The 27864-nt window shown below is 43.1% G+C and overlaps 1 protein-coding gene across 5 annotated transcripts in view; it reads right to left on the bottom strand.

Moving 5' to 3' along the window:
• Nucleotides 1-6156: 6156 nt before the first annotated feature.
• IRF2 (interferon regulatory factor 2) overlaps nt 6157-27864 on the bottom strand; it is a 40634-nt gene continuing 18926 nt past the window's right edge. For all 5 annotated transcript variants that reach the window (XM_066185910.1, XM_066185907.1, XM_066185908.1 and 2 more), the window contains 7 exons: nt 23447-23546; nt 22660-22836; nt 20594-20640; nt 16974-17085; nt 13965-14129; nt 8879-8925; nt 6157-7504 (listed from right to left, as the gene is read on the bottom strand). In XM_066185910.1, coding sequence (XP_066042007.1) covers nt 7193-7504; nt 8879-8925; nt 13965-14129; nt 16974-17085; nt 20594-20640; nt 22660-22836; nt 23447-23546 — 960 coding nt within the window. In that variant the 3' untranslated portion in view covers nt 6157-7192. The remainder of the gene's footprint in view (nt 7505-8878; nt 8926-13964; nt 14130-16973; nt 17086-20593; nt 20641-22659; nt 22837-23446; nt 23547-27864) is intronic.

The following is a 27864-nucleotide window of genomic DNA, read 5'->3' as shown; positions in this document are numbered from 1 at the left end:
TTGGGTCTGTCCTGTGCAGGGTCAGGAATTGGATTTTGATGATCTTGCTGGGTCCCTTCAACCTCAGGAGATTCTATTATTCTATATAATTAATTTTATGTAATTCATTTTAGAAGAACCCTTTGGAATGATCATGAAAAAGTCTTGTATCAGCTTTGCTCATGCTCATCATTTACATTTTCCCTGTAAATTTTCCTGTACCAATAAGCATCAAATGCTCACAAAGTCTCTCTGTGATACCAAGAAACCTGTGTCTCCAAACAGCAGTCACCGGAGTAGCGATAGTCTCCCAAAATGCACTGAGCTGTGGCACTGTAAGGCCTTCCAGCAAAACAGGAATTGTCTCATTTTCTCCAGCAAAGTATGGCAAATGCCAAAGGAAGCTGCAAAAAGCACAAATACAAGGATGAGTCACATCACATGTGCCGGGCAGCGGAAGCCTTCAGGGAAAACGGCTTTTAGGGAAAGACATTTTGAATGGCATCATCTGTAGGGTTCTCTGCCCTCGTGCCAACAGGGATGTGGCTGTGCACAATGAGGTGCACCCATAGCACCCCATGGGAAGATTCAGCACCCCCAAAGGTGCACAGGCTGTGCGGGTGGGTGGTGGGTTGGTGCACACTCCCCCAGCTCATGCTCCATGAGCCACACTGGGAGGAGCAAGGCAGTGTTTTGGGGCAGGGGAAAGCCCCACACTAGTGACTCAGAGCTGCCCCATGCCTTGTTTGATGTAATCCCTGTGAATTGCTTTATCCTCTTCCATCGTGTGGCTGTCCACTGGAGGCAAAAGGGTTTGGGTGGAACAATGGGCAATTCTGGTTCAAAATTCAAAGCATAGCCTCCTCCTAATACTTGAAGAAAATCAACTCTCCCCCAGGCAAAACCAGCACATTTCTCCACTCCTTATCCCACACCATTTATGTCATGCTTAGGTCTCACACTACCCAATATATCCTAATTAAGCATCACCCCCTTCCCATCCTTTGAAAAATACAAACATCATTCTCTTAGGACCACCCCTGCAAAATGTCCATAAAGTGTCCACAGAATGTCCATTTAGTCCAAGACTTTGGCCCCAGCCAAAACCAGCACACGACCCCAAGGGTGGCACAGGATTGAAGTATTCCCTGCAGATGCCCAGAGCACTGCTGGAGGCCTCTTATGAGAGGATGAAACCACCAAGTCATACAGCTGGGGAAAATTGTAATGTGGGGTGAGGGGGTTTGGCAGGGCCCTACAGACTGATGAGGGAAGAGGGCAGGAAGGCAGCCAGGGAGGAGGGATAAAGGAGGACCAGACTGGAAAGGATATATGAGGCAGACTCCAGCTGCAGGATTCACACAGTGCACATGTGAAAGGCTGAAACCTGGTTAAAGGAACCAAAGATGTGAAGGGAAGCCAAAAAGAAAACAAAAATGAACGCAGGAGGGGCTGGGCTGGGTTGCAGCAGCCCCACAAATACCCAGGTGGCTGAATGTGCGTACAAATGATTTGACCACCTGGGAGCTTGACACAGCCTCCCGGGGCACTGAGACAGCCCCCACCCCAGGCACTAAGACACGCTTTAGCAGCTATCAGCTCTCGAGGGCTTGCACCAGAAATAAGCCCCCCCACCCCTATTTATAAGTCTATATTTTCTTGCCCTCAAGAGAAGAGTATTCAGAAAAGCATCCCAACTGCTGGATCTGACAGACCTGGGCCTTTTCATGTGCAACAGGAACAAAAAAATGGCCTTTAAAATGTTGCAGTGACTTGTGTGGCAGCAATTTTTTTAGGTTCTTAAAAAAAAAAAAAAAAGGCAGTAAAAAAAGGTGCCTGAGAGTAAAAATATTACCGAAAACTGAAACTTGACAACACTGACTGGGAGAGATAACATCTTTAAACGGGCACATAGCACCCGCCCAACTTCCTGCTGCTCCCCCACGTTTCAGGCCAGAAACTGCGAGGGGTTAATAATGCAGCAGCTTGGCAAATCCCCATCCTGTTACCTGAGTTTGGGCACCTTAAAAGTTCATCTTCTCCTAATCAAGAGTCTGGAGAAGCATATACAAAGGCACAAAGTTTAAAGGGCAGGATGCGTAAATCAGCTGAGAAACCACACCTCCAAAGAGTGAAGGGAATGAAGGCAGTACCCGCAGCAGGTGACATCAAGTGTTCTCCAGAGAACAGCGACAGCAGAGGTCTGAGGGAGGTGCTCCTTATAAAATTATAATAAAATCAGTGACTCGGATTCCTCTCCACTGTCCCTACACCAGTATTACCCTGTATAAAACAAGGAGCTATTTCCACTGACATTTCACCTTCTGACACCAGTCCAAAATTAGCTCTGAACACAAATTCACCGAGGAGGCTGGGCAGCGCTTGGAGTTGCAGCGGTGAGAGGCTTGGCGACACACCTTTTAGCTGCTGCTGAATTATTTAGGCCTTGGGTGTGTAAGTGAGAGCAGAACTAGCCCAAAGGAGTTACCTATCATCAGCTACTCATCAGAAAGTGATACACCAAACTTTGATAGAGTTTTCTGTGCCTCTGCTGTGTTATTTTAAGCTGCCACACACAGCAAAAAAAAAAACAAACCAAACTCATTTGAAGAGCTGCAATGTACCACAGCTGAATTTCGTGCATTCCAAGCCTTTGTGCAACTGCCTTTGCTTCCTCAGAAAGTCTGGGGTCCTGGGCAAAGCACCATTTTGCGGTGCCCGTGGTTTCCTTCCTCCCCACTACTATTTTTATTATTGTTGACAGAAACATTGTGCACCTGCTGCTGTTACTGAAGAGGTGGAAATCCCCCTCAAAGCACTCACCAGAAAGGTCATTGAGCTGTTTCTTCTGCTGTAGCATCGGCAGGGAGACAGTGCACCCTCTCCAGCACACGTGTGGCAGCAATCCCCTCCCTAAGCCCTTGTAACAAATCCAGTCGGCAAAAGCAATTCACAGACAGACTGCAAAAGCAGCTAAGCTAAGGCAGCAGGGATGAAGCCAACCTGGCTTCCCACTTGCACTAGCAAGTGGGATGGTGCCAGAAGGGGCACAGGGGCAGGGAGTGTTTCCCTGAGGGATCTGAGGATGTGAGATGGGTGTCCTGGCCCCTGGCCCTAGTCCACCTCCTTCCAAGACCACCATCACACAGCCCCATGGCACGGCCAGCTCTTGGCTCCCCTGCCAGGTGTCTGATCCAAGCTAGTGAAAGGAAGGGAGAGATTGGAGCAAAGCATATGTAGCAGTACCTGTTCTAAACTTGAGTGAAGCCCCAGCTGCAAGCAGAGAGGAAGAGAAAGAAGAGAGGAAGAGACACATCTCGGGTGAGAGTGGAACAATTTAGAGACCCAGCTGGTTTTTGCTGTCCCAGGCAGAAACCCTTTAACAAGCCTTGGTGATTCCAAGGATTCCGGAGGAAAGCCAAAGCATACACTGGCATGGACAATTTTCACACTTCCTACAGAAACCTCTTTCTCCCATTTATCCCAATGCAGAATGAATGTATTTTGCACTACCGTGGGGAAGAGATATTCAGGTTATGCATGGCTACTGCCTCCCAGGACCTCCCAACAAAGGTGCAATGCATCAGGCTGTACACCACGCTTCCCCGCCTGCGCAGATGCTGATGCGTGCAGGCAGGGGAGGGAATGGGGTGGCCACTGGTGACGTGCAAACAGGAACTGAGGCCATCCCTACCTGCTGGGAGAAAAAAGAGTAAGGGCCTGGTCCTGGAGAATTTTGAGCTGACTCACCTAGAGTAATTTTGAATGGGATTTGAGTAACTTTGCGTGTGACGATATTGCCAGGCTCCAGGAGGATGTCCAGCTGGAACCTGGATTGTAACATTTTGTGACTCATAAGCACACCTGGATAAACTTATGCTTGGGAACATTGGTTTATTTTTTTTCATGCTCTCCCTCATTTTTCCCATTACTTCAGCTGAGTTATGGAAAGGGTGATCCTACCTTCACAGAACTCCTTCAGTAGTAATCTTGGCCCCTTCCAAACCAAGAAAAAAAAAATCATAATCATTCATAAACTCTCCTGCAAAAAATTTTGACTGGTCTTAGCTTTCGTGGAATAGATCCAACCCAGCTTCCCTTAACTGCTTGCCCTTACCTTCCTCCCAGCCTCCCATCAGAGACTCCTGCAGGCATGTTGCCTGAGCACATCACAGAATTGCAGTAGATCAGCTGGGTGTTACTTGTAGTGTTAATGGACAGGCACCTGGTTTCCTGTGTTTCAGAGCTGAACTGGCAGTTATGCTATCAAAGGCTGGATGGTTTTTATGACTTTGTGCAAGCACAGGTAACAAATGCAATTGAACCCTGGATTTCAGAATGAACATCAGATGTCCCAGCCTGAAGAAATCCTCTCTTGCATTACATCAGTGCACCACAGTGCACTAGATCTGAGCACATTGCAGAGGTGTCACTGTCTTTGCAAGGTGCATAGTCTCTTTGATAGATCAGTGTTATGGATACATATTGTAACTCCCATGCACGGATACCTCTTGGAAAAGTTCTAAACATACAAGCCCTGAGAAGAGAGGATTTTGCCAAGCATACACACTATTCCCAGAGGGGAGTGTGTGTGTCTCTTATTGCTCAGCTGCTGGAGCGGGGTGGGGATCAGTAGTTTTGCAGCTCAGGTGCCCTCCTCGCAGGATCAAGGGGAGAGCAAGCCAGGTTGCCTGGCCATCTGCATGCTAGTGTGACACATGGAATGACCAGAGGTGCAATGTGATTGTGTAACTTTCTCCAGCTATGTAGAGCTCATGGGTTAAGCTGAAGGTGCCTGCCTTTCCCTGCTGCCTGCTCCTAAGTTTCAGATAGGTGATGCTAAGAGCAGCAAATTCTTCTCCTGGCAAGTGGTAGCTCTTACTTTGCAAACAAGCATTTGTACACCCCAGGCAGCCCTTGGGCAACCATCTTCTGACCCCAGTGACCAGCTGGCCTTACTGAAGGTAAATCAGGCAGGACACACAGAAAAGACAGCTCAGCCCTCACTCTGCTCTGGCAGCCCTGTTGGGGGTCAGGCTCCTTGTAGGCACCTGAATCAGCCTTGGAAACTAAGAAACTGGAAAGGTAAATGCATGACCAAATGAAAAGGACAAAAACTAGGAAGTTTACATGCATAATTTTAACCCTTGCAAGTTTTCAGTCCCACTCCAAATACTGCTTGGGCATTCCTCTTACTCCCAACTCCAACGAAAGCTCTAACCTTGTCTTCCCAGGCCACTGGGTAGTGGGTGAAAAAATTATAAGTTTCACATGGACCTGTGATGAAACTTGGAACTGTAGGATCAGGTTAAGAACACAGCAAAAATCTTCTGTCTATTTTCCCTTTTCAATAGCCAGATAGCATATTTCCCTGTGACACAGCCATTTTTTTGCATGTTATTGCTCATCAGCCCCAATATACTCTGCTCTCAGCTCAGACACCTGTCAGGCAGGTATGAGAATGGTAATCACATCTGAAGGATCACATCTGAAGGGCACTCCATCCACATATTTTAGGTACCTGAATCAATCTGTGTCACTTCCAACAGCTTAAAAATCTGCAAAAAGGTGAGAGCTCTCAACTTCTGCCTGTGTCAGCCCAAAGTGCCTAGCGCTTTGCAATGGACACAGCCTGCCCATCACCACAACCATGCAAGTCATTTTGCACCCTTAAGATAAACTACAGCTTTCCAGGAATCAGAACTTGCCATCACGTAGTAATGTTGAAAGCCCTGGACAATGCTAATTTGATTTTTGATTAAATCCATTAATTGGTTGAAACTGCAAAATGAGTTTTTTCCAGACAAGGAAACTGCACGCAAGCCACATGGAGATCTATGAGGAATGGGGGAAGTACAGCTGAGCTTGCATTGGGTGGGGGGTGGATTTTGACAAGATCATGAGGTAACTTGTTCAAAGCCCAGCCATGGAGTGACAGCTGCCCCAGCTTCCAATCTCTATATTTGAGGCCAAACTTGAATAAGTCACCTTTGAGTTCTAGTTACTCTTTCCACCTCGAGGTGCCTCAAGCACAGCACTTCCCATCCTCTGGGATGGGTGCTCCAGAAATTGTAAAGGCAGCTTACACTAATTGCTCACTCTGAGAGGTCACATTCACCTATCAAACCCATGCCATCTGGGGCTTCTGAAAGATTAAAAATGAGACAAACAAGAGGATTATTAAAAATTTAACTATATACCATATTTATTATCAATCCACAGGATAATCTGATTGCTACATGAGCTCATAAAAGCTATTTCACCTTTACAAAATTAAAAAAAAAATGTGCCACAAGGATGTCATAACTGCTGATAACCAAGGACTGAATCTTAAAATTATAAATTTTGCTGTAGAAAAGATTAAAAAAAATTATATTCACTTTAGAATTTTACTTTGAATAAAATATTCCCCTGTATAAAAAATAAAAAAGCTTGCTCTGGTTAGAATTAGAGTATTTTTCTTCTTTTTTAAATCTGGGAATTTGCATAATATCTCTGTAATAAGTTTCTTTTCTTTTTTCTATTGTACCACGCGGCATTCAAGCATAGCAGATTAGAAAGAAACATGATGAAAGCAGTCTCAGAACGTATGAAATCCACATGGAAAGTTTTAGTTTCCTTTCCCTTCCTCTATTCTTTAAAGACACTTTAGCAAGAACAGCCTTGGAAAAGAATACAGGTGGAGAGGGACCTTCAATGTGCCATTAAGTAGAGCAAGGTAATAAAAGGCCTTCTGTAAGTGCTTTCTTAATAAGGTGCAGAAGCAGACTGCAACTTTGCTAGTACTGCACTATGTACAATATTCACAATAGATTTTTCTTTATTTAAAAATATTCCAGCTAGTTCACATTTTCTCTCCCATTCTGAGGCTTTCAGTTCCATCACAGCCTTGACAGCAAGAAGCGCAGCAGCACCACTTCCCTTGTGGTCGGTTGGTCCTCTTATGAAACACTGGAACCTGTGAGTGGGCCAAAGTTCTTGGGTTCTTTTCCTATGTAGCAACCTTGGAAATATGGGTTCATGTATACACACTGACTGCTGGAGTCCTGAGTTAAAAACACTCCGGCACTGGAGTCAGACACTGCAAAGTTTTATATTGCCAAGGCTTTACCTTAGGGTTTGTCTCATGTGCGTCAAGGGATGAACCTCTCTTAGAGAAACATAAAATACAAAACCAAACAAAACAAAGCTAAAAAACCACACTGTCAAAGGCTTAGCAGCTCTTGACTCTTGACTGGGTGATGTCTGACGTTTTCTTGATGACGCTGGCCCGTGTCTCACGGTCTGGCTGGCTGCTGCTTGTGGAGGCTGTGGACACTACTTGTGGCAGAGGGATGTCTGGGAAAGGAGGCCAGGAGCTATTGTAAGGCAGTGGGCAGCTTTCTTCTTTGACGGTGACTTGGAGGTCAGGCTTGTTGGCTACAAAAGTTGCCATGCTGGGAAGCATATGAGAAGTGTTCCTCATTCCTAGATTGCTGAGATACTGTTTGCCTTCAATGTTTTTTTTCTGCCAATGAAGTCGTCCCTAGAAATGGGGGAAGAAAGAACAGAAAACTGTATAAGTGAATGCAACTTCATGATGTACTCTAAGTAACAAGATTAAGATAGAAATAGTCACAAATTGCACACAAATTATCCCACCTGTAAGAGCCTGAGCCTCTAGCCACTGGCTTACGATGTCTTTGCTCTCAGCCATTTCTCCTTTTCTGAAATCATGTGCTTAAATTTTGTGGGCTCTCCAGCACTCAAGAGGCACTATCAGTTCTTCTGAACAAAAAATAAAGGCCTTATTCCCAGTATGCCAGCGACAAAAATGGATGCAGACATTTAGAACTCCAAATGCTAGTGTCTCCTCTGTTACCAGAGAGAACATCTTCCTGCCAAGAGGCAGGCACAGAGACCCAACACTACCCAAACTAGCAATACAGGTGGGGCTGCTGGGAAACCACTGTCACTTGACAGTGTATCCCTCATCACAGGGAAGAAGTTCATCAAGGGAAGATGAGCATCCAGTTGTTTGCCCACCAGAGATGCTGCAATGGCATGTTCTGTTGAAGGAGGTCTGTGGAGTCATTTCTGGCAGTCTGTATATGGGTACCACCCCAGTCAAGGCACCAGAGACCAGGTGGGTTGGCCGTGTTGTTATACAGATGCACAACTGCTGGTCCTCCAAGAAGGAGGACTCAGAGAGCTTTTTGGTGGGGAACAGAGCAGGAGACAGCTTTGCAAAAGGCCTTATGCAAAAATGCAGCTGGAGCACAGGGCATCCAAGAGCCCTCAATGAACTTCACTTGGCCTTTAAGTACACATGGAGATTGGTAGGTCTGGTACCTTTGATGGCAGCCCCAAAATAAAAGGCAAGTGGTGTTTTTGTATATGTGCAGCTCAGGTTACTTTCCCCATGGATTCCTTTCACCCAGCAATACCCAACTGACTGCTCAGGAAAGCTTTCTGCCCCACCTACCTCAAACATTCTAATTTCATTTCAGTCATACATGAAAGCATTTCCTCCAGTTATATGAGTTCAGGTGCCATTTAAGGAAAACGAAGTGAGCAAGCTTTCAACCAAGATAAATACCTGCTACCCAACAACATCAATGCATCCTGTTAACATACTAGCTGGCTCTGTTAGATGGCTCTGCAGACCATCTTATTATGCAAATTAACCTTGTGGTTTGGACAGATGAGGAGAAATTAATTTGTAGAGATACTAATTCTGTGACAATCATCCAAATGTCTGTATGTTCTAAACCTTCCTGGTCTTCTCTTCTCCCCCAGCTATTACCAAAATGACTATTCCACTGGTAGACAGAATTGCAACGGAGAAAGGGGAAAAGTATCTCAGGGCATAGATCTCGAGACCTTCGTCTAAAGTGCTAAAAATCCAGAAAGCACTTACCTCTGCATTTTCTTCATCACTTGGAACGCTGTCAGTTGTTTCACTTTCTGTCAAACAAAATAGAAACAAAAATGAAACTCATGCTATTATATCTATAGTAACAAATTCCAGCTCAAGAGGCCTGATGTATGTCCAATAAGTGGAAGCAAACAGAGTCAAGTCAAACAACCAGAAGACAATGGAGAAGCATGGAGACCCTGCCACAGCAAGGCTAGACAGCACAGCTGCCTTGAACAACTGGGGTAAATTCACATTGCTATCACAGTTAACATGTCTATATTCTGGAAAAGACAGAAATAGAGAGGGAAGAAGATTTGTGCTTTCTGGGAAGAATCTCCAGCAAGCAGGGGATGGCCCCTCCCTCTTGGCCCTCTACAGCCACTCTAGGCCCTGCAAGGAACAAAGTTCTGTCCAAATCTTTATCTCCCAGCAAAATCAGTAACAACTCCACCCTGGAGCAGGTAAATGTGATTTTGTTTCATGAACTGTTATCTCAGCCTACTACCTCAAGGGCTTGTTGTCACTTCTGGGGCTTTATTACTGTTGATATACTGTGGTACAGTTGATATAGTTTTGCTTTTGCTACCACTCCCCAGCCTATTTCTCAACCATTCACCCACCACTTGAGCAAGTGGCAATACTACAGTCTCCAGTCCCATCACCTCCCCACACTACACATGGCCTTCCTCACCCTCATCACTTCAACTAGAGCACAATTACAGGAGCACAGTTCCAGTGGGACAGCCATCTCCTACAGCTGCATCCCTCCCTTGCAGAAGAGCCTGAAATCCAAGAATTTTTACTCTATTTTCAAGCCTACATGTGCCTGAAGACACATTTCCTACTGTCTGAGGGTCAGGCTCCTGGCCCATGGGTGGTTGAGACTGCTGTGCCTCAGATACATCTGAAACAGAGCAGAAACCCCTGTTTTCAGTCTGCAGTGATGGCTACTGCCTTCAGCACAGCCACTGGTTCCTCAGATTAATCCATTGGAGGCCTGGATTGCAGGTTCCCTTCAGCTTGTGGGGTTTTGAACCACTGTATCCTGTTTCCTGGGAGGATAACCCTAGGCTTCTATCAGGATATCAACACTCCAATCCCCACAGCAGGGCTGCACAGAGAGGGCTCATCCACAAGGAACAGAGAAATCACACAATTCAAGGAATGATGTGATGAATTACCATAGCAGGCAAGAGAGCTCTGAAGCCCCAGTTTTCACTCTCAGCTCTGTGTTATGCATTTTAGTCCATGCAAACTGCTTTTCACAGCCCCTGCAACTCTGCCTTCCCAGAGTCCAACCTCATGTTCTGGACTGCACATAACCCAAGTGCTAAGAGTGCATGGATCGTGCTCCTGCACATCTTCAGAGAGACTGGCTGTACCCTGCCATCCTCTCAAGGTTTGACTAAGCATTAGGTTTAGGCAGAAGACTCTAAACCAATGGGCTGAATCACTGTTTCAGACCCCAGGATCTAAACTGTACCCAAAGTCCTTCTACTCCAGCCCAGCTACTCCAGGCTGCTGCTTCCAAAGCCAGCACCTCTCCTGCACCAGAGTCACCACCACAGCGTGCAGTAAGCAGAGGAACAGTCCAAAACATTAAATCTAACTGCAATGCCCTGTGAAGTCAATGCACTGTAGGCCTTCTCCTTCACCAGCCCAGGGAGAGAAAGATGTGCCAGTGTGAATAAGCTGGCTAATTAAGCCATACTGGGGGAGGGAGAGGAAAAATTAATTCACACGAAGGAGAAACAGCCCTGAAGACAGCATCAAGAGAAGGAATCCACATAGAGACGAGTAACAGATATTCCTTGACACAAAGAAGCATGTCACAACAAAACCAGAGTGATGCAGGTAAGAAGGAATCCATCCTTGGTGTTTATACCTAACAAAATGCTGAGCAAGAGATAGCACTATAGTTAGCAAAGCCAGGGAAGCTGGCCACGCAGGCATGGAAAGTTAGAGAGGTTATTTCTACCACAAAGGGTTTTTGAATCAATGTCAAACATAACAGGCGGTTGACAACAGCCTCAGTAATGAAAACGAAAAGGATTTCATAGACATCCATGAATATATATGAAAAAACTCATTCAAGTGACTCACATCATTTGCCTGAGTAACCTCAGAAAGGAACCAGAGGTGTTTTGAAATAAACCAGATTTATGTAGGACAGCTGACATATCTGGCTACTTTTTTTGGCTGTTGTTTTAGAAGAGCTCAACTAACTGTTCCTGCACAGCTGTTATGGTCATACTCTCCTGCCATTCAGCCAGTAGCACCTGACAGAGCAAACCCGCAAGCACAGGGCAAAGGTGCCTGTGGTTCTATACAAGTCTGTGTGGAGCAAGACGAAGCAGAAATTGTCACAAGAGTGTCCTAGAAATTTCAGGGTTCTAACACACAGATTCTTGTCCTCGCTCTGGCCTCAAGAGCAAATACATCCTTAAAAAAAATTTTAAAAAGCGGTTCATGGAACAATTGAGGCTGGAAAGAAACTCAGGAGGTCTACAGCCCAACCTCTTGCTCAAAGCAGGGCCAGCTACAGGACTAGACTGCGTTGCTTGGGGTCTTATCCCTTCAGGTCATGAAAACTTCTGAGGATGGAGGCAGCACAATCTTTCTGGGTATCCTGCTCCACTACCTGACCATCCTTGTGGTGAAATGGGTGATGTTTTTTCTTTTATCCAGCTGGACAGAATTTTTTTTGTTTCAATTTAGCCTGCTGTTTCTCATCCTCCTACCTCCTACCATGCACTGCTGTAAAGAGCCTGGCTCTGCCTTCTTGGGAACATCCCTGTGGTAGAGGCAGCAGGTATAAAGTCCTCAAAACCATCTCTTCTCCACGCTGTACAAGCCCCAGCCTCTCTATCTTCTCACAGAACGAGAAGCCATACCCTGCGTAGCCCTTCTCTGCACTTGCTTCAGTTTGTTTGTAAGTTTCTTGGACTGGGGAGCCCAAGACTGAATGCAGTACTTTTAAAGTAGTTCAACTAGTCCTGACTAGAGGAGGATAATCACTTCCCTAGATCTGCTAGCCATGATTCTGAAAACTGGTGGCCTTCTCTGTGGCAGAGGTGCTCTGGTGTCTCATGCTCAGCTCACTGCCTACCCACCTTTCTGCAGATCTGCTCTCCATACTATCAGCCTCAGCCACTATTGCTGCAAAGATCTCTTCCTTCCTATGCAGCACAGGACTTCACATGTGCCCTTGCTAAATTTCATATGGTTTCTGCTGACCCATTCCTGAAATCTCTCCAGGGCTCTCTGGATGACGACTCTGCCCTCAAACATATTGACTGGTGCGCTCTGCCTGGTGTCACCTGTACAGCTAACAAACATGTCTCCAACATATCTTCTAGTCATCGATACATTAATTAAGACTTGTCCCAGGACCGACCTTTGCAGTACTCCACTCCTTAATGGCATCTAGCTACAGTAGCCAGGATCATCAAGAACTGCCTTGAGATGCACTCAAAAGCATGCCAGTGGCATGAAACTCTGTTATCTGAGTTTTGGGCTAGCAAAACTAGGTCCAGGTTTAAGTTAGGACAACTGAAGGCCACCAAGGTACTAAGACAGCGTAAGGAGATAGCAGAAGTACTTCAATCATCCATCATTTTCCTTACGCAGACTGGTTGCAGTGACCTTAGGGCAGTTAGGCGATGATTTGCTCATGTTAGGGTGGTCACCAGACCACCCTTCTCCATCATTCCAGTCCAAGAAACCACCATGACTTCCAGACCAAGACAGTGACTTCTGTTTGCATTTCAAGAATTTACATCCTATAGCTGAAGTTAAAAGATTGCATCAACATGTTCACCTAGATGGAAAAGTTTTCCAAGATGCATTAGTAAAGAGGAAAAATGTTTCAAAGGCCCTTGTCTCCCTGCTGCTAATAAATTTAAGCATTCTCTTATCTCCCTGCCTTATGCTTTGCAAAGCTCTTCTAAATGCTTTGGTCACTGCAGACTAAACACGTTGGGAAGCATAATCGTTTATCAACATGTGTGAGACTAACAGTGGAGACAATCCAAAAGAACATCATGCTATTCACTTGGTCCCAAAGATAAAAATTACTAAATACATACTTTATAAAAATGTGTCTGGAAGAAATTTCAGCCTAATGAGTCAAAGGCAAAACCATGTGTAAAATAATAAAATGCATGGAGAACAATTTATATTTAAATTTGCCTTAAAAGGTAACATTTGTGTTTCTACTCAGTCTACTATGGCTTGCAAATTAGCACCATGTTAAAACAAAAAGGTTGCATCTGAAACTTCTTCTACTTTCAAATGTGGCTTTGTCCTGCTTCCTATGAAATAAGGCTTATATGATTGTGGGGACTCTACATAGCATGTCCACACATACATTTGTGTCTGTTCTCCTCTAAAACCTTCTGATAAGGCAGAAATGAGTGCCAAAGACTCTTAACTTCCTAACAGTTATATGAAAATAAGGGGCCAGATGGAAAGAGAAACCATAACCACTCTCACTGGGAGTAGGGGGAAGCCTGTTATCTCATCCTCTTTCTAGGTATCAGAGAATCCAGACAGCAGGCAGACGTTGGAAGCCAGATGTCCACAGCTCTGCTGCTTGAAAGATCACTTGTTATCAGTCGCTACACGGCTCTTCTAGTCTGCAGTAACACAGATCCACTCCCTCTGGGACCTCAGCTCCATATCTACATCTATACCATTAGTGCAGCCCTTAGCACTGCACACTGTGCTAGACACTGAGTAAACACAGAGCAAAAAAGACCTTTGATCTTTAGTAAGGCAGGGAGCATGTCATTTTTACCACTGAAAATCCCCCTCTAAAAGACCTCTGCATTGTACCTAAAAACGTTCTTTTCCCATTACTCACAGGCTAAAACCTGCAGCTCACATTTCCAAACTCAGATCTGTCAAGTTATTTCCCAAGGAAATGAGCAGAGGACTGTGCATTTTTGAGTTTCATTAACAATTCAGAAGGCAGATGAGTATGCATTTCTGAACCTTTGTTAGCTACCCTGGAAGAACACTCTTTCCCACAATGTCTTCTAAACGTTTCCAGAAAACGGAGTGTAACGAATGCCAAGTTGCTTACCTGCATAGGATGAGACTGGGGAGATCTGTAGAGGGTACAGCTGGCTCATGCTGAGGGGCTGTTCATCACTTTCTGTTGTCACCTCTACCACCTGACAAACATCAGGAGGGTTGGCAACGATCACCTGCTCCTCACTGCTGCCATCAAGGTGTGGCTGTCCTACAACTTGGGATTAGAAACAAAAAACCTGATTACTGATAATGTCTTGACCCTGTTGAATCTCTAAGAGCCTGCTTGGTATCTGATGGAATCTGCAATAGTCTCAGCTGTTTTTTCCATGCCCACCACCTGCTTCCAGGGGATATAAGTTTCAGTGAGAGTTCTAAAGGAAATCTCTGATCCTCAACAAGCAAGCTGCCAACATTCCATGGCCTCTGAATGCTCTCATGTAAACTATACAACAGAAGACCAGAAGTGGCATGCAAAAACCGGGCCATGGGGTGAAGCAAAACACTGTGGGACTCTGATGTACATATGACATGAATCTATGAAACATTTCTGCTCCAGTTAGATGGCCATTCTCACTGACCCTCACAATGCCATTGATGGTGTGTAGAAAATAACAGTTGTACCTGCAATCCCCATGGTCTGTGACAGAAAGCTACAGTTTGGTTAGTTTTTAACAGAGGGGTTTCCTATTCCCCCAGGCACATGATATTTAATAAAAAAAAGAGCACATGAAATTTAATATCAAAGGACTGTTACTTATTTCTACAAAGTGAAGCAACCATGGATGCTTTCCAAGAGTCCTGAAATGTTTTGCAGATCGTTAGTTGCTCTACACAACAACCTTTTGAAACAGGTTGACAAACCCAGGTACCAAGAAGTTACTGAGCAAAGCAAAAGTATGGTGAAAGCCAGAATCTCACTTGTCTGAAGCTGCTTGACAGAATTTCCACTGTCTTGTAAAACTCCTTCCTTTAATCCCAGCTGTATGAACACATGACAAATGCATCAATCCAGCACAGAACTGAAAGCCATGAATTAGATCAGAAGAATGCTCAGGGATGGAGCTATCTCAGAGGATGGCTAACCTGAAACCATAGTTACCCAAAAGAAAGACTATAGATATTCTTTCAGTGAACATAAAGCTTGAAAAGGAACAAAAGGCTAAATTCTGTACAAACACAATGCTGTGTGGTTCAAACAATGCATTTTTTTCTTGACCCATGAGGGAAAAAACATGTAGGTAATTCTTCTGTTAAGTAACCCGAGTATACTAATTATTAAATTTGAGAAAGTCAAAAGATAGCATCTATTCCTTCATGAACTAAGATAAATAAACATGAATGCACACGTCTATACACACAATTCACTCCTGCATTCTATCTTTATATAGGACTTTTTGAAAAAGAAAAGTGACAGATATTTTTCCCAGGGAAAAGCTGCACATTATTTTGCTACGTGAAGTGCCTGGTAACCAGTAGAAAACCTTCAAAACTTAGATGTGTATTTTAAGAAGCAATGTCAGCATAAAGAAAATTACATACATACCAGATAAACTTTTCTAAAGTTGAATCACTACAATTACTGCAATTATGTTTCAGATATTTCGTTTCCCCTTTATTTCACCTTACCTGGTTCTGAAACAACCAGCTTTTTATTGAGTGTGGTGAGAATGGTGCAAGAGCTCACACAGTTAATTTTTTATCTGGGAGAGACCAATATTGCGCAACCCACCCAGGGTATGAGCAGGCCATCTGCACTGTTTTATCTTTTTCTTCAATACCTGACCAATTCTTACCCACCCTGAGAGATAAAATGCACAGCAAAACTACTGCTCACTTGGGCCATATGCCACAGCTTCCAGTGAGCTGCATATATGTCAGAAACTCTGCAGGTGCTGTTTGTCTTTCATCCCCTCCAGCTGATTTCCTGTCTTTCTGCAGAACAATTCTAATTTACCTTTTCCTCCCTGTTTACATTAAAATCCTTTCTGCAATCCTAAATAACAGCTTCTTTCTCCAGTCTGGATAAGCAGCACACCTCACATCTCAATAATTAAACCACACTGGATGACAGTTCCCTACCTGATCCTCAGTGAACAGGAAGCATTAATAGCACTATGGTGCTACTCCTTCAAGTCTTGCAGTAGGAGCATCAAGCACGTTCTAATACTCTCACAAAGCAACAGCCGATTAAATTAACTGCCATAAAGAGAGCAAAACTACTCACAAACTCCTCAGTCACACAAGTACTTCAGGGGAATGACTATGCAAAGCTGTGACCTAAGAAATGGGGATCGAAAACAGTAACTGCACGTGATTTCTGCCACCTCTCCAAGCAGAATACTAACATATTTGTCATATTTAAAAGTGGAATTCTAGACAAAATGGTATGTGGGTCATATTACTAGGAGCTCTTGCTGCAATGACAACCTTAACCAAAAAAGAGCTGTCAAAGCCTAGTCCAATTATTCTACCGAGGACCAATTATTTTCGTGCTGAGATGACAGCTAATTTCTAATGTACCGGTTTCTAAATGCAGTCTTTGATGATCCTTTTCGTTAGCTCAGTGATGTTAAAAACTATCTCTTCTTCTGAGGTGTCAGTAAAAAGAACCAAGTTTCTACATTTTGCCTGCTGGTTTGAACTTCCAGATAAAATGGTATTCTATACAAACCTCTGCTTTAGGCAATGGGAAACTGCCATCTGACTGCAGTTTAACTCCCATGTGACATTGGCTACAGTCTCCTCGTGGCTGAGGACCACCCTGTGGAAGAAGTCCCCATCATGAGAAGCCAGCTAAGAGTGCCTGTAAGTGCTTTACTCTCAAGAGAACCACCCCACTGGCACAGTACTGCTCATTGTCTCTGCACAAGGTGGTGGGACTGACCTGCAACCACAACCTTGCTCAGCCTAGGCTACTGAGAAATGGGTCTACCTGACTGCAACTGTGGCATTCCCTGAAGTGCAAAATGCTGATGGAAAGGTAAGTCTGGCAGACCAAAAGGGTTTTTGAAGTTACCTGTGTGCTTAATATATAAAAAAAAAGCATAGAAGTACTTACCTACAAAATTCACTGTACTGTCAACTTCATTTTTTATACTGGAGGACAGGAAATAGTCAGAAGTGACATCATTTAGCCCATTCATCCCAAAAGATGATTCAACTGGTTCTTGCTAGAATGAAAACAGTACAGTTGGGTCAAGATTGCTTTATTTCAGGAGACAGTTCACCTCTTTTTTTCTGAGATGGTAACAAACCCCATGACTTCTGATGGGATATACCCCCCTGCTCTCTGCAAGACACTGTCTTAGAACAAATATCTCCCTGAGGAGAAGCTCAAGACTAACTCATTTCCAAATCTTGTGGTTTGAAACAAAAGCTATTTTTAATTTTTAAATTTAGAGTAAGCCTTCTGAGAGCAATAAAGTAGTAAGCTATTTACTAGAAGAGATTAACACTTGAAACAAACAAGGAAGAAACACTGCTTTAAAACAGTATTCTAATTAACATTCATCCTCAGTCCCTTCCAAATATGCTCTATCTCTCTGCACTCTCTAAAAGGAAGCCTTCGTTTCTAAAGCCTTAAATTCTAACCTTAATTTTTCTCTACAGCAAGCCTTAAAGCAAACCAAAGTGTTTACACTTTTTAAATACAGCCTTTTAGATCACATCATAAACATTATCACAGGGCAACAGCATTTGGAAAACACCACCTGTTCTACACAGACTGAGCTTTCCACAAGATGCCTCTCTGTAAGCCTGATACACTCAAGTGGGAACCTAAAAAAATCCCTTCAGAGTAGACACCAAAAATTAATTCCATTAACTCAGGATTTCTTTAGAAGGATTATTCTACACGTGCAACTTCCTCCCCAGTATTGACTCTCTCACAGGTTTATTGGTTACAATGTCTAAAGTCTTCTGCTCTTACTCCCAGCCCTGCAAGGCTGCAAGTTCTCCCCTGCTTGCTGAACCAGAGACACCCACGGAGAGGTGCAGAGCTGTCCACACCGTGCTCATTTTCACTGCTCTAAAGCATTTCATCAAAGGCAGGGCAAAGGTGAGCCTCAGGACCTGCAGTGCCAGCCTATCCCACTACTAACCATCTGAACCGTTTGGTATCCTTGGGACAAAACACTGGGGGCACTGTGACAGGTTTTTTCTTGATGTCACATGAAGTGATTGTGATCTACTCACTAAGAGTTGTGAATCTCCCCAGACACTAAAGCAAGGCAAACAGGCACCCTGTCCCAACATTCCTCAGCACATCAGAAGGGTAACAACTTAAGTGTTAATGGCAACTAGGTTTTTGATGGGATGCACCAGTTGTGTTGGCCCACAGGTCCAAGACTTGGAGAGCTGGAAAAGATAAAATTAGCTGCTATTGATCCATTGAAGGCCAAAACTGCAGAGATAAGTTAGGGCTGCACACTGGAGCCCTGAGTATCTGGTGTTGTGCAACACAGCAAACACAGCAGCCCTCATGGAAACACGGTGCATGCAGCACTTGTTCAACTTTACTGAGGCTCGATTACAGAGAAGTTTATTTAGTAGCCCCTTTCAAGCTTCAGAAACAATTATGCATCTTAGAACTCAGGTGATGGTGCCAGATCCACAAAAAGACTTGGATACTGGCACAGTTGGTGTTAAATCATCTAAATTTTCAGTGTTCAGATGTCTAGCCTAAGCGAAATGCATGGGGAAAGCTGTCACTAAGATTTTAAAAATGTCTCTCAATATGGAGCTGCATGGTCAAAAGGATACATCTAGGATAAAGTAGAAATTAAGCCTCCATTCAGTCCTTTGTCTCAAAAGAAGCACACTGGTTTTATCTGGGCTGATCTGACATTTCCGTTTCCTTCCCATTATTGAGAATTCATTTTTAAATTATTTTAATGAATTATAATGACAGATTGTTTGCCCAAAAGCCCAGTGATAGGAGACCTATCTGTGGGGTGGGAGACTTGCTTGCACCTTTGCTAATGTGGAGCAGGGATTTGGTAAGGTCCAGGACTCTCAAATGCACAGGGACAAGCAGTGAGTGCCCTGAGCACCCTGCTCAAGCTCAGCCCACCAGCAATTGCTATGGGTGCCCACAGGATTCAGCAGTGGCAACTTCAGGATTCAGCAGCTCACTGCAAGGCTCTTGCTATGCTAAAGTCCATTTGTAGATGTGTGCTTAGATTGGCAGCTTCTCCCTCTGCTGCTATCACCCCATTGCAGTTACCAGCCAAATTGCGGAGTAGCCTCCCACTGGGCTCCACTAAGAGAGATTTTTCAGGGTAACTGTAAGGCATTCAATTCAAAACATGCAAATCGGATCTCAGGAACTCACATCTCCAAGCAAAGCAATTATAAGCATCTTTCACACTCAAAAATGTGCATTTGCTTTAATTCACCTACTAACCCTCTTCACTACTACAGCCTTCAACGTGTGGCTGAGAATGGAAAGAACATCTCTTTTAAAATCCAGGCTAGCCACTGCACATCTGTGTCAGAATGGGGGAACAGACAAGAATTCTACTTGGCCCCAGCTCAGAGCCACAAGAACTAACAGTAGGTATCAGTGGTAGGTAGGTATATGTGCTGGCACACTGCTCTTTTCTGAGCAAAGCAGTTTTACTGGCTCCCTCTGAACATCAGCTACCATCAGTCACTTTATAACAAGCACACATGGCTGTAAAAGCCAAACACGATAGTTCAAAAGCAGTTGCTGTAAGACAATTTAAAAGGTATAGCATTCTGATGTGTAACTTCACAAGCTGCAACTGCTGCGGCAGCACTCGCTTTCCAAACCGTTTCAGTGGAGGACTTTTTCCCATATTTCTGGGTTCACCTGGCCCAGAGAACCTCCTGGCCAGAGGCTGCAGAGCCTGAACCCAGGCATGGGTGGTACAGCCCTTCACAAGTGAGCAGCAGGGGACCAAGCTGCCCTTACACTGTAGACACAGCTGCTACACACAGCCCAAGGTAGCAATTGTACAGCTACACACAGCCCAAGGTAATTTTACTGAAAGCTAAGAGTCTGAAATCTCTGAGATTTGCTTTTTTGTTAAAAAAATTGAAGGTGGACTAGCTCCTGCAGGTGTGTAATACTGATCACTCCGCAGAGGCCCTTGGCAGAGGTGTGAAAGCTGGGAAACATGGTGCCTCACAGGGACAGCAGACGTCAGCCTGGGCCCACACTCTGAACAAGCCCAAATCTCAGGCTGTGACTGAAGAGCTTCACAACTGAGGCCTTCTAACTGACAAAACAAAAGCACACATTTTCATTTAGGCAAGGGTGCAGCTCTGACCCTTGCCTAAGTGAAACTGAATTTCCAGTGCTTTACACACAGAAATTAATTGCTCCAAAAGGTAGCTCTATTGTTCAGAAGCATTCCTTCCCTAATTACTGTATTTCTCCTTACAGAGACAAACAAAATGCCAATGTATTGCTGAGACTGCCTGTTTTCCAACCTCCAGCCATTGTAACACAAGGGCTGTATCCACTGATGACGTAAGTCATGGCTTTAACAGCCTTCATATTTCATAAAAAAAACAACCCCAAACATGCCGGGTAACTGTAGTTACTTAACTAAACCACAAGCACCCACCACAATATACTGTTGGAGCTATTAAAAAATACTTGCAACAGATTGTATTCACAAGCTCTTGAACTATTAAACTGACACTTCTTACCTTAATTTGTTTGAATTTGTCATCCTTCTCAGATTTCGTTTTTTTTCCTGTAACAACAGAAGGAAATTTTCATAAAGTCCTGCGTGCCATGAGTTATCCTTCACATTTTCTATATTCGCCAACAAATAGCCCCAAAATGAACCTCAAAATGGCAGGACTTCCTAGTAAAGGGAAAACACATTTTGTCTAATTTTACCCTTTTCTTAAGGTCTGAGCAGAAAAAATTCACCTTGAATGCTCTGGCTTTGTGCTTCTTTTTTAAAAGGCTACAAAAGAGAACCACTATGGGACCAAGGAAAGCAACTGCAGTCAAAAAATCAAAGTGAAAAATATGGAAGAATGACAAATTAAAAAACAAGGCCTGTTAAAAAAAGGAAGGCAGAGAAAAATATTCGTAAAGGGAAGAAAAATCAAAATACATGTCTCACCACATTTCTGACATTTTCTCTGTAGCTACAGGAAAATGGAGATTGTTTATTGATTTAATGTGAAAAGAGATCACAATAAATGTCAACCACTATTTTTATAAACAGCTACAACCTAGTAGGGATACACATATTAACATTCATGCAAAAGTTGTTTATGCAATCATGCTGGACTTGGGAATCCCAAAAACCACACTGCTTGTGACCCTCACAAAATGTCATGTGCCTTGGCAGACCCCAGTGTTGCTGCCCCTACTCTGACCTGATGCAGAAGCTCAGTATTGCTGGTTGATGGAAGCTCAGCTCTGCCCCACTGTTAGCACAGACGTGACCCAGGAGTTTCTCCCACCTCCACTACACCCTGCCACAGAAAATTAGAAATGTTTGCAGCCAGATTCTTTTGTTCCCACACATGTTTAGCCACATGCCACAAAAAAGGGGCATGTGAAAATATATGTAAGGCCCAAACTATGTCAGGGTTTTACAGGCCCAAACTATGTCAGGGTTTTACAGTAACTGGACTTTCTGCAGTATCTTTTTCCTGCTACAGCCCCCAGTCCCAGAATCTCAGCTTTAAAGATGAACTTTTGTAGTTCCTACATGAATCTACTGCCAAGGGACATGTTATGGTCTAGGGGAATGTGCCTAAACATACCAAATACACTATTTGGTAGACAAGAGACTGGAAACAGTTTCAAAACAAATGTTCTACCTTTTGTACATTGATCTCCCTTTCACAGTATGATTCTGCCCCCCAAAAATTCCATGGTTCATAATTTCCAGTCACACTGACCTTAAAGTGAAGATCTGCCTTTCACTTCTTAATCTAAGAAAATAGCAAACTGTAGCTACATGTGAACTGAACTGGATTTTAGAGGAACACCATGTGTTTGGTTTGCAGGTTATCTTTTCATTCAAATTATAAACACAGGATACCAGAGGACTAAGGAAACCATTGTTCTACTGCACAAACCAGTAAGGAAGCCATATGAAAGCTAATGAGCCTTAATAAACCAATATTTTTACTTTGAAAGAAACCAAATACTTATGAGATTGACCTGATGGTTAGATCTCCTGCTGGCAGGCAGGAGATTTAATTCCTAAATCTGGGGATTCAGACATTCTCCCATTTCACCATTATTGTGCTCTGAGGGTTGGTTTTTCATGGTCTTTGTAACTAATAATGTGGTTTTGTGGTTTAATGTTCTGAGAGGAGTGTACTGCCCTCACTCAGCTCAAGACAGAACCAGTTTAATTTCACTCTTGCTTGAAAAAAGAGACCAAAGTGTCTGCCACCATATTCTGAACGACCCCTACTGAGTTAAGTGTGTTGAGCTCTAATATCCCCTAATCAGATTCCTTGACTGAAGGAGACCTGGGACTAGATTCTGAACACAATTCCATCAGCTTTAAGAGACAAATATCAACAGCTTGGGGGTATCACATCTCATTGATCCTCTCTTCTGAATGTAGCGTATTTTTCATACAGCTGTTCCTAAGTTCCAGTCATTAGCCAGCCAGTCACGGCACCATGTGCAGCTTGCATTGGTGGCTTGTTGCATACTGAGCTACCTGCAGTGGGTGTTTTTCTCAACACAATGCCCTCAACAACATTTCATGTTGACAAGGTCTTCCCTCTACCTTTTTTGGAAGGTCTTTCAGATAAGGGCAGCATTCGGTACACCCTGAAGGCGTTATTTCCTTTCTTTATACTTTTGTCCTTCACTTCTTCTATGTCAGGCAGGGAGTTCATAGCACAACGGAAGTTTGCCTTCCATGTCTTTGGATCAGGTTTATCTACTCCCGACTGGTATTTTCCTAAGCAAGAAAAGAAAATTAGGCACATAAGACATGATTGAAGATCCAAGGCAAAATAATAACAGCGTAGGTTAGCTTCAAGGTATCAGCCTTTGGTTCCCATGACAAGCACTCGAACAATAGCTGAGGTTGCAAGAGAGTGCTGTGATCTCATTCTCATGCACATTTCTAGAACAGATGATGAACAGTTTGTGCTTAAGAAACACCCAGGGCACTGCAGATCTGATGTGACTCCATAACAACATGGAAAAGCTTGCACAGCATTTACCTTTATTATGTCTGGCTCAAATCCATAGAAAGGCATAAAAAGCCTAAGGGCCTATGTCTACAAAGTGCTGACTGTGCTCTACTCCTGACAGTTTTGAACCCAATGTTGTTAACATTTAAATCAATTAAGTTTTACTGTGCTCCACAATGCAAATGAGTTATGGCATTTCAATTAAGCTGGAGAGTATCATGGGCCTTGAAAAAACACTTAGCCTCCCACAAATCTGTAAACTTAAGTTCACTCTCTGTGTTAGTAAAAGCAAAGACAAGAAAGAAGGAAAATGTAACTTTAAAAGGGAAAACAATGTGAAAATCTGTCCTGCAAAAAAGAGAGTTCCAATACCTGTGTGAATTGCCCAGTTTCTAAATAAGGGAGCGTCTTTTTCAACATCCCACCCATGTCTTGCGGCATGCATCCAGGGAATCTGGAAAATCTTCTTCTCCTGGAAGGGAAAACAAACAGGAAATGCCAACACTGACAGACTTGAGGAATCTTCTCATGATTTTAAGTCACTAATTTATAAGCACAGTTTCAGCATATCCAAGCATTTTGCTCCCTTCTAGCCCAGTGTCACCGTCACTGAAATCAACAGGAAAATATCCACTGGCGTCACCAAAAGCAGAGCACGGTCCAAGTGTATGAAATACTCAGAAGCCACTTCATGGAAGATGAGTCTGGCAGTTTTCCAAGCTGACACATAGAAAAAAACATGCGGTTCTACACATTTCTAAGCTTTTATACAAAGGGTAGTTTTGTCAGCACAGACACTTTTATGATTAGGAAAAATATATCTGAAACTACACAACCATAGGAACAGAGAAAAATCAGGGAATTTAGAATCCAGGCAGTAAATACTAACATGGTGAAGAAAAGAGATCTTGCAAATTTGTATGCCAAGCAAACAGACATAAGAATATATCAACAGTAGACATCTCTCCACTGGGGATAAAAAAACCCCAGACACTCATATTGAAGATGGGCATTGAAGTTACCCGAACACATTTTAGTTCAGAAACTTTAGACCAAAGAGAAGTGCACTTAAAGAAATGCAAAGGAAGGCTTTTTAAAAATTTGGTTTTTTAACACACAGCTGAATCAGGGCATGCCTTACATGCTGTCAGTAAAAACTGATTCCCTAAGGGATCATGGAAGATCCCTGGTAACTATTAAAGATGATAGTTTTAGGATGTAGCTCCAGCTCTGGGGGCCCAATGGCTTTCAGAGCCTAAATAGCATGCTTCCTACACTCCTTCACAAGCACACAGGATACTGGGCCAGAAGGATTCTGGATCAGATGTGTTTTTATGTCATAGAGCATGGTAATGAATTCCTTTGTCCTGACCTAGAGGGCTGCTTCAGAACTCTTCCTGCTGTTTTCTGCAAAGCCATACCAACTGAACTTGTTCCACAGCACTTGTTTTTTCTCATTTGTTTTTTATTGGGAAGAATATTTATCTGGCTTCACACGCAGACAACTTGCACTATAAACTCTGCCACTGCAGGTTTAGATCCAATTATCTGTCTGTGAAGAAAAAAGTACTTCCAGGGCAAAATGCACCCTCCTCCTGCAGCAGCCACCTGAGCTATGCTGCCAGAATTACACTCTAAAAGAGCCTATTTCTCTCTACTGACTACATATAATTCTAGACAGGCAGCTCTCATTTAAATGACTGCATTATAGATATCTGGTCAGGTGAGATGAATCCTTCACCCTTTCCCCCTCCTCCAACAACCACTTTTCTTCCCTGACTGTCTGGTTAATATTTCACTCATGCCAAGGCTAGGTTTATTCCCCTTCCTTCCCATATGATCTTTTCTTCTTCTGAGCCTGCGTTTTGTCCTTCAGCTCTAGTCTTGAATCCTTTCTGTCACGTTTGCTAGTTCAGAATTGCATTCTTCCCCTCTTGCTTGGCTTCATCTTTAATTTGGTGCAAGCACTGATTTAACACGTTCCTCATTCCTCTCAAGTCCTCACACTATGAATCTTCCTCTTAATGTAGTTCCATCAGTTCTGTCACGAGAAGTTTGTCTTTACTCTTCCCTCTACATATAAGTAAATCATCGACAGAGAGACCTCTTTCCCCAGCTCAAAGCCACTATTTGTGCTCCACAACACTACTGTATTCATCAGACCTAGAATAAGCTTCCCTGCCTTTACTCTTTTGTAGACTATAATAAGCATGGGGAAAAAAAATCATACTTCAATAGAAAACAGTTTCTATCAATAAGAACTTTAAGAATAGACCAGATTGAAATAGACCATATGATAATTCAAAACCCAGCAGACTGAACAAGACTCCAGACATAGCATCCCATCATCATCAACTGTACTCATTGCTTCTAAAGAAGCTGCAAGGACACTCAACAGCAGTCTAAGTGGTCATTACAGTGCTTCTGCCCATTGCAGAAAGTTCTTCCCAATCTCAGATGTCTTGAAGCATAGAAATTAAACCAAATCATAACATAAATAACAAAATCACAGAAGCCATGTGTATCATAAATCTATAAGTTTACACTGCACAGCAACTACAGATTTTCTCATCAACTACGAAATATCGAATCTTCCCTGAAATCCTGAAAAGACAGCTGATTACATCAATACCATGTAGTTAGTTGAGTGCCCTGCTCTAGTTTAACTGGATACTTTCTATTTAAATACTACTTCTTTATGTCACACATTATCAAACATTACCTATATTCTTCTTCAGTCCATGCTACCTAATAATGACCTTAACAGGAAAGAGCTCATCAATGCTTTCTCTCAGACTTGGAAAACCATGTGCTGACTGATCCAGTATTCCATCACTAGACTTTTGTGTAGGAATCTCGTGCTTCTATTAAAAAAAATTAGCCTCACCTAAAGTCAAAAACACAACGCACAAAAATTTTGTACTGTAACAGGAATTGCTAACAAAGTCCAGTGGGAATACCAAAAGGGAAAGCTGTAACATTCTTAGAAATAGGCATGAAGAGAAAAGTAGATCAAAGCTCAGCTGGTTAGAGCAGCATGGTGCTACTAAGGCCAAGGTTTTGGTTTCAACCCTGCACAGGCCCTTCACTTAAGAGTTAGGCTTGATGATCCTCGTGGGTCCCTTCAAACTCAGAATGTTCTGCGATCACTTTGAACTCTGACAAAGCAAAACGCTTGGAGCAAGTGCTGGAGCGTGGGACCACATACTGGCTACAAAGTCACAGGATCAATCTTAAACAACAGCATCCATCTCCAAGATAATACTCCAAGCATCCATCAAAGGAGTAGATTGCCTCTCTGATACAGCTACTCAGAAGGTTTCCTTTTCCAGATCCATGAGGAACACTGACCTCTCATAATCCCCCTCCTCACATCCCCTCTGCCCTCTACTGAACTATGTTGCTTCATTAACATCTCCCAGTTCTGTCTCTCTGGGAAGGTAAAGAAATTCCCTTCCTCCTTTGGGCCACTCAGAAGGACAACATTTTCACCAGAGAGGTACACAAATACTTATGTTTTAAGCCCTATAAGGAGGGGATTGTTCTGGAGGTATAATGATGAACTGACAGCAAGGGAAAGAATTATGTGTCAGCTTTGTCATTTCTAACTGAGAGAGGTTGAATTCTTTCTTCAGTTTGAAAAAAGTCCCCAAGAACAGACAGCCAATGACAACCCAGAATGGTAATATTTTCTTTCATATTTAAACCTTATTTCTTTAAACGCTGTGCACACATGGGTTTCATTCTCTTGATAATCTGACACACCTTCTTATCTAAACTGTGAACTGTCCTTTACCAAACTCTGATTAAAACACTACAGCCTATAAAGTTGATTCTGTGGGTATAGAACAGGCTGTGATACACATGACACTTCATTGATTCCATGCATGGCTTTGTTTATGGTCAGGATTTACAGTAAAAATAGAAATATTTTTGGTTTAATTATCCACTGTTGGAATGAATGTATAAACACTTTTGAACAGAAATGCTCAGGAGTGCACTTTTCTTGTTGAGAATAATAAAGGCAATCCAGGCTGATGCCAAATCGGAGAGTAGAAGTGGGGAATAAGAGTTTGATAAACCTCAAGGCAGAGAAATTATTTCAGGATTAGGCAGGAACACCCTGGATAGCAAAGAACAGCAGATATAGACTATCAGTAGGAAAACTAACACCAAAATAGAGATATTCAAGGAGAAGGACCTGAACATGGGACTCAAATTACAAAGACAACAGTAAAAACCGGTCTCCTCTTCAGCTGTGACTCCATTATGCAAGAACAAGGACCTACTCAAATTCACCATGCAGCTAACTAGGGAATGGATAAAGCAATATTTATTTACCTAGCCACAGCATGAGAGTCACTGATGTACAAAGTTTCTGAGAAACAAGATTCATAGATGATATTTAAAGCACTCCTGATAATTTCATAGTAATGAGCATTTCTAGCTTTGAAAGCTAAAAAAAAAGTAGTAATTTCAATTGTCATTCTTCAACTCTAAAAATGAGCACCTGAGTACCACAACTACTACTGCCATAGGGAGGATACCAGACTTAGTGACTTAAGCAGACAGGTAGTTCCTATGTTTCTACACCTGATTTTGTGCATTTCCACCCATTTTGATAATAAATGAGCCTCTAGCAAAAACAGCTTCATGCTTTTCACTGTGATGAATTACTCTCCTGCACAGTGCAGAAAGCATGCAACATTTCCATAATTCATTGCCATTCAAACTCTCAAACACACTCCTAGATTTTACTCAACCAATCAAATAAATTCAAATTGGGCACT

Source organism: Chamaea fasciata, unplaced genomic scaffold, assembly GCF_029207755.1.
Source record: "Chamaea fasciata isolate MVZ Bird 193981 ecotype frontalis unplaced genomic scaffold, bChaFas1.0.hap1 SCAF_6, whole genome shotgun sequence".
Lineage (NCBI taxonomy): Eukaryota > Metazoa > Chordata > Aves > Passeriformes > Sylviidae > Chamaea > Chamaea fasciata.
This window is presented reverse-complemented; position numbering and strand designations above follow the sequence as displayed.